This window comes from Vigna unguiculata, chromosome 5, assembly GCF_004118075.2.
Source record: "Vigna unguiculata cultivar IT97K-499-35 chromosome 5, ASM411807v1, whole genome shotgun sequence".
Classification (NCBI taxonomy): Eukaryota; Viridiplantae; Streptophyta; class Magnoliopsida; order Fabales; family Fabaceae; genus Vigna; species Vigna unguiculata.
The window spans coordinates 35,211,046-35,218,025 of record NC_040283.1 but is presented as its reverse complement, the minus strand read 5'-3'; the positions used below and the strand labels follow the sequence as shown (position 1 = coordinate 35,218,025).

The following is a 6,980-nucleotide window of genomic DNA, read 5'->3' as shown; positions in this document are numbered from 1 at the left end:
ACTCCCATCCTTCTTCACCAACAGCACTGGTGCTCCCTAGGGCGAAGTGCTGGGTCGGATAAACTGCTTCTCCATCAACTCCTCTATTTGTTTCTTGAGTTCCACCAACTCTGCCGGAGCCATGCGATATGGGGCCATGGATAGCGGACCTGTTCCTGGTACCAGATCAATAAAGAATTCCACCTCTCTGTGGGGAGGCAACCCTGGCACCTCATCCGGGAATACATCCTCAAAATCATGCACGATCGGTATAACTGACGTCGTCTCCTCTTTCTCCACCTCAAGGTGTGTGATGATTATGTACCGATGCACACCCTCTTGTAGTTCCTTCAAAATCCCTTGAGATGTTAACAACTCAGGCTCTTCTGAGTTAGGGAAAAGCAGTTTCTTCTCCCGACAATCTATAAGAATGTGATCGGCAGAGAGCCAATCCATCCCCAAGATCACCTCCAACTCTTGTAGAGGTAGGCAGATCAAATTCACCTTGTACCTGCGTCCCTCTACCTCAACTGGACACTTAGCACACAAGGACGACGTCCTGACCAAACCCGATGCCGGGGTAGACACCACAAGCTCACACTACAGCTCGCAAACCAGCAGACCCAAACGTTCCACACAAGCATTTGACACAAAGGAGTGCGTCGCTCCAGAATCATACAACACACAACATCTCATCCCAGAAATCACACAATAACCCATAACAAGGTTACTTGAGCTTGCAGCCTCTACTCCTGACATAGTGTAGACTTTGCCTGTCGCCTGAGGTCTGTTGCCTCTATCTCTCCGCTGATGCTGGTGGGGCGTCTGAATAGGAGGGTGTGTCGCTGTCCTGGCAATGGTGGGACAGTTTTTCCCGAAGTGGCCTTCCTTGCCACAGTTGTTGCACCAGCGGTAACCCTCCATACGCGGGCAGACGTTCCTCAGATGAGGGCCTCCACATATATAACGTTGTACTCGGCCCTGTTGGGGAGGGAAACTCCTAAACCCCTGAGGCTAGTGGTGAGGTCTATCATATGGCCTCCTTCGCTCCTCATGTCCGGGTTTGGACCCAGATAGTCCACTAATCCTTTGTGGTTGTTGTGGCTATTGTGGGCACTGTCTTTCAACCTCACGTTTCATCTTCTCCATCACTCTGGCCTTCTCCACCAAAGTGGTAAAGTCCTTGATGGAAAAGGGTGCCACCATCAAGCGAATATCACCGCATAGACCATTCTCAAACTTGTGGCATCTCCACTCTTCATCCAGGGGTAGTGTGTAGAAGCGGCTGAGGTGCTTGAACTTCTCAGCATACTTGGTCACTGATTTCCCTCCCTGAGTCAACTGGAGGAATTCCACCTCCTTGGCATACCTCACGCTGTTGGGGAAATACTCCGAGAGGAACCTCCCCCTGAAAGCCTCCCAAGTCAATGGCTCTCCCATTTCCTCCATGATGAATTTCATGCTAATCCACCAATGCTCCGCCTCTCTTGTAAGCATGTACACGATAAAAGCTAGTCTATTCTTCGCAGGGCACATCTTTGCGTAAAAGATTCTCTCAAGGTCCTTCAGCCACTGGTCTGCGGCATCAGGGCATGCCTTCCCGTCGAATTTCACTGGGTGGTGTTTCAAAAAGTCCTCCAGGCTCCACTCCCTGACTGCACGTCGTGGCTCAGGACCAAAGGCGGGTGCAGTAGTCCTGTTCTCCTCCAGCTGGCGGAGGGCCTCCATATGCTGTCGGTGAGCATCCTCAACGACCACCCTTGCAGCCTCCATCTGCTGCATCACCAACTACTGCTGCTCAAGCGACGTCGCTTGTCGTTACATAGACGCCTCGTGTTGTTGCATCATAGTTGTGCTTTGCTGAGTCATGGCAGCTACCATCGCCTCTATTGCCCTGGCGATATCGGGTACATCGCCCTGAGACGATTGTTGAGTCCTACGAGGAGGTGCCACAGTTCACTGGCACACAGAAAATCACTTGGTTAGGCTTGATAAGGCAAAAATTGAACTAAGAACACTCAGAAGACATAGAGAAAGCTAAGCGGACATCCAAGTCCACAGACTTAAGGAATGACCGCTCTAATACCATAAATGTAACATTTCATTTAATTGATAAGCATAATTAAAAGAAACGTCACACACAAATAGTATAGTAGCGCAGTTCAGGGGTCTTGAACACAACCCCTACAATATCCCAAGCACACCACGATGCCCAAAACTAAAACAAATACAAAGTGCAACAGAGTCAACATAGGAAATTAAAATATAGACTAGTACATGGGCCATAGCCCAGAAAGAAAGCCCATAAAGTTTCAAATCTAGTTCGAGCGGACTAAGCAGCGGAACCTCCATCACCCTGATTAGTTCGGGGAGTTCTCACCTCTGCTCACATCAACAAGTTGATGATCATTGCAAAAGAAAAGACCACACCACAGAACATACAACCACAAAAAATAGGGTAAGCTAGAGCACAAAATAATATCATCATGCAATCTGATACATTTTCGCAGTAAACAGAACATACAACACCCAAGCATGTTATGACTCTCAAACCAATACACTAAGAATCAACTTGACTCATCTGGATACACACAATCTAGTCTGATTCAGCGGATGCTTGCACTTGGGGTGGATACCTCTGCTCACCCCCGAGCTGCTCACCCCCGAGCTGTGTGTTACAAGTGTTACAATGAATCAACTTCCTCACACACAAGGTTAGCCCTTAATGAGTTTAATGCCTCCTGCTACTCTCACCACAAGAGTCAATCCGCTCTAAGTGAGACTAACTGACTCCTTAGAGTGTCAGGATGCAACCTTACCTTGAATCCTTACCAGACTATATAGATGGGGCACCACCATGGACACCCACTAACAGGGGTCATGTAATTACGTCCCGACCAATGAAACACGACCCTGAAATCTCACCTAGAGATTTCAAGGAATTACGCACTGATGCGGACCAATCATACCCAAACAATCAGTAAAGATTTTATCATGCATGTACAAATATTATGTCGACCTTTGTTATCAATCCTTCTCATGTTTCAGATTAAACCCATACCAACTCATCATACTCCATCCATGAATACTGAATCTCAGCTCATCCCATTATAATGCCACTTTCATAACCAACCATTTCATGATTTTAACATGCCAAATTCATTCAAGTTCATCATTCACAACCTATACACCCTTCCAAGTATGCATATTCATTTCCCTTCAGGCCATTATATAATAATTCACTCATATACAAGCCAAACATCCAAGAGTAGAAAAAAACACCACACCAGAATGCACTCTCGCCCAGCTCTTCGCTCATGCTGAAGGGTCTCGCTGAAGCGATAGGGTCTCTCGCTCAAGCGAGCTCCCTTCGCCTAGGCGAGAGCTCGACACACAGAAACAACAGCCTCCACGCATTCTCGCTTAGGCGAGACGCTCGCTCGCTCAAAAACTGAGCTGGTCGCCTGAGCGACCCCTCGCGTGAAAATAGTTTTTGCGAGTCTTTGCCCATCTCGCCTAGGCGAGACAGGCTCGCTTGGGCGAGATTATCAAATCTCGCCACTATTTTCCTGCAACAGCCATGCATACCAGTCCAAACCAACATGCTAAAACGTTCCAAGCTTTCATAACATCACACCAACCACATAATCTTAAAATAACAGCTGAACAACAGGGAAAAACAAAATACATGAGTAAGTCATAGCTTCCCTACCTGGAAATGGCTAGCACAGGACCTCAACTCTAAATAGCGGGACGCGACAACTCAAGGGACGACTTAAGGAGCTGGAAAAAAATAAGAAATAGCGGGGATATAAGTTACCCAAAGTAACAGTAGCAGAAATACAAGCACAGATGAGGGAGCACTTACGTAGAGAAGAAAGAACTAGTTCGAACTTGCGTGCCTACGGTGGTACCAAACCCTAGCAGAGATTGAGAGACGGTTGTGGCTCTTAGGACAAGGAACAATTTTCTGAAAGTGAGAAAGAGTGTTAGGGTTAAGGTAGTCTTAGGGTCTGAATTCGTTTTGGGCCAGCCCTTGGGCCCATTCGATTTGGGGCAACCCTTACAAAAATAAGGCAACAGAAAACTGGGCCTTACAATATACATAATAAATATGATTTTTTTTAATAAATTAGTTTACCTCTCATACGACTCATCATGGCATATCATTTAAATTTCAAAATTTAATTTAAATTTGCGTCGATTTTACCGACGCTAAGCTACACGTTTAAATTTAACATTTTACATTAATTTCTAACTCAACTTATCAGACGCGTGAAATTTTCTTTCTTCTTATATGGAAATTAATAAGCAGAGGGGTTTAGTCCCGTCACTTAGACCCATGCTTTTCTTTTTCATTGATTTAAACTTTAAATAATACTTTAAGGTAGAGCTGGCCATAATTTACTAAACTATAGTTAATTGTACTATATTAAACTAAAATATACTAAACTATTCATAATAAAAATTGAACTATATTATAAAATAGTTCAGTTTTAAGAAACTAAACTTATGTAAAGTTAACTAAGTTAATTATTAAATTATAGTAGATTGAAAGAGCAAAATACTTCAAATAAAATATTGATATTAGGATAAGAATTAGACCTATGTGTTTTGTGTCTTACGTTCTATTTTTTCTCTTTCATATTGAAATATTTATTTTATTTTGTCTTAATTTTTTTCTTTAATCTTTCTTTGAGAAAAATATATAATATTTATAATTAATTTATTGAAATAAATTATAAATTAATTCAAGATCTTATTTTATTTTGAATGAATTTTACTATGTAACGTTATTTTTATGTTATGATTTTACAGAAGTTATTTTTAAAAATTAAATTTTGTGACAGCTAACATTTTTATAATTTTTTATTTATATTAAAGTTTTTAGTAACTTAAATATTGAAATTAGTATAATAAATATAAATATTGGTACTAACGTATTTTTATTTTAAAATCTTATGTAATATTTTTTTTTAGTTTTAAAATCTTTATTATGCGGCGTCAACTTTTTTAAAGAGAATTTATTTTAGAAAATTCTTAAAAAATATAAAAAGTTATTGATTCGTTACTTCACGAAATATATTTTAGAACTTCATAAAATTTCTAAAACATTTTTCACACAAATATTAATGAATACAAATGTTAAAAAATATTAATTTTGAGAATTTTCTAAATTAAATCCTTTTAAAAAATTTGACGCAGCATAATAAACATTGTAAAACTAAAAAGTAATATTACATGAGATTTTAAAATATAAAAAATAAGTTAATATCGATATTTATATTTATTATATTAATTTTAATATTTTAATTACATTTTAGATTATTATTGTGTAGTACAATCATATGTAATTAGTACAATTCAATTCAAAATAGTGTAATTCAGTTCAAAAATAGTGCAATTCAGTTCAAAATCAATGCAATCCTGTTCAAAAATAGTACAATTCAGTTCAAAAATAGTGAAGTTTATTCAAAATCAGTGCAATTCGGTTCAAAAACGGTTCAAAAATAGTGTAGTTAAGTTAAAAATTATTGCAGTTCAGTTCAAAAATAGTGCAGTTCAGTTCTGACGTAGTGCAGTTCATAAAACAGTTCAGTTTAGTTTATATTATAGTGCATTGCAGTTCAGTCCGGTTTATTTTTATGAATAACAGTTCAGTTCATATGAACTGTTTTTCAGTTCAGTTCATATGAACGGTTTTTCAGTTCATATGAACTGTTTTTCAGTTCAGTGCAGTTCATGAGAACAATTTTTTAATTTAGTGTAGTTTTTGGTAGTGCAGTACAGTTTGGTTTATTTTGCCCAGCCTTACTTTAAGGTGGGTAATGATTTTTTTTTCTTTTTTTCAGTTTTGTTTCTGGTAAGCGAAAGCTAATCAGACTCTGTTTAAGTCCTTCATCTCACGGACGCTAATTTGCGGAAGCTGTTTTCAAGAATTCTTGTAGTGGGGCTTTGTTGGAGGTGCGTGAGAGGAATTACACTTGGCAAGGAAGAAAACACCACAGAAAATGAAACTTCATACATGCGGAGAGAATGCACGCTTGATGTAGGAAGAAGATAAAGTAAAAAGGTAAGAAAAAATTAGTCGTTTCATCGCCACATGGAAATTTATGAAGAAATAACTAGTAAAAGACAAAGTTATGGGGTACCGATTTGGTTAACAGGTCAACTTAACTCATTTTTTGATTTATTTAGTATATACTCAACATTTTGGTGATTTGTTATAATCACCATGTTATTATGTAAAGTTTTAGCGATATTTATAATATATATATATATATATATATATATATATATATATATATGTATGACATGGTCAGTTATATAATTAGTGAAGTTTTACCTTCTAATCATATTTTGTTTTACTATATATGTACAAGATATGAACTCAATTATTCTGGAACCAATATCATGTTAATAACATTTTGCTTTATAAAATATAAATGTTAGTGCTTAAGTATACATTATAAGTTGAATTCTATTTGTCTCTATACCGAAATACGTTATAACTCACTCATATTTCATGAATAATTCACATATAATATGTTGATAACTAATCTGTTAAAACATGTTTAATACAGAATAAATATGTGTAAACTCAAATAAAAGAAATGTACATTTTATTTAAAGGGGTGGACTGAAAATGGCGTATGTCAAGGGTGGTTGACTAGAATAGCAATAAGCTATAATAGTGGTGGACTGAAAATGGAGCTTGACTAGACTAGCAATAACGGGTCTTTTGGGATGCTTGACTTTCCTTGCCACCACTAATGACTTGCAAAGTGGTAATGAACTTTCCATATGGAGGGTTAGTTCCTTAATAATAAAAAAACAAAAAATATAAATGAAAAGAAATAATTGTATTATAACAAAGTTTTGTATACAACATATATCACATACACTTCTCAATTTACATAATTAAGAAAATTGAATAATAGATAACCATAAAGAAAGAACAATCTTTAATGAAGGATAACATGTATCGGTTACAAATATAA

At 38.0% G+C, this 6,980-nt stretch overlaps 1 protein-coding gene across 1 annotated transcript; it reads right to left on the bottom strand.

Moving 5' to 3' along the window:
• Positions 1-1,083: 1,083 nt before the first annotated feature.
• On the bottom strand, positions 1,084-1,752 carry LOC114184656. Its single transcript, XM_028071972.1, has one exon. It carries the CDS (start codon positions 1,750-1,752, stop codon positions 1,084-1,086), a length of 669 nt encoding a protein of 222 aa, XP_027927773.1.
• Positions 1,753-6,980: the final 5,228 nt, after the last annotated feature.

Bases quoted from the DNA above. Each gene is read 5' to 3' on its own strand.
- LOC114184656 (XM_028071972.1), bottom strand. From the start codon at position 1,752: ATGGAGGCTGCAAGGGTGGTCGTTGAGGATGCTCACCGACAGCATATG.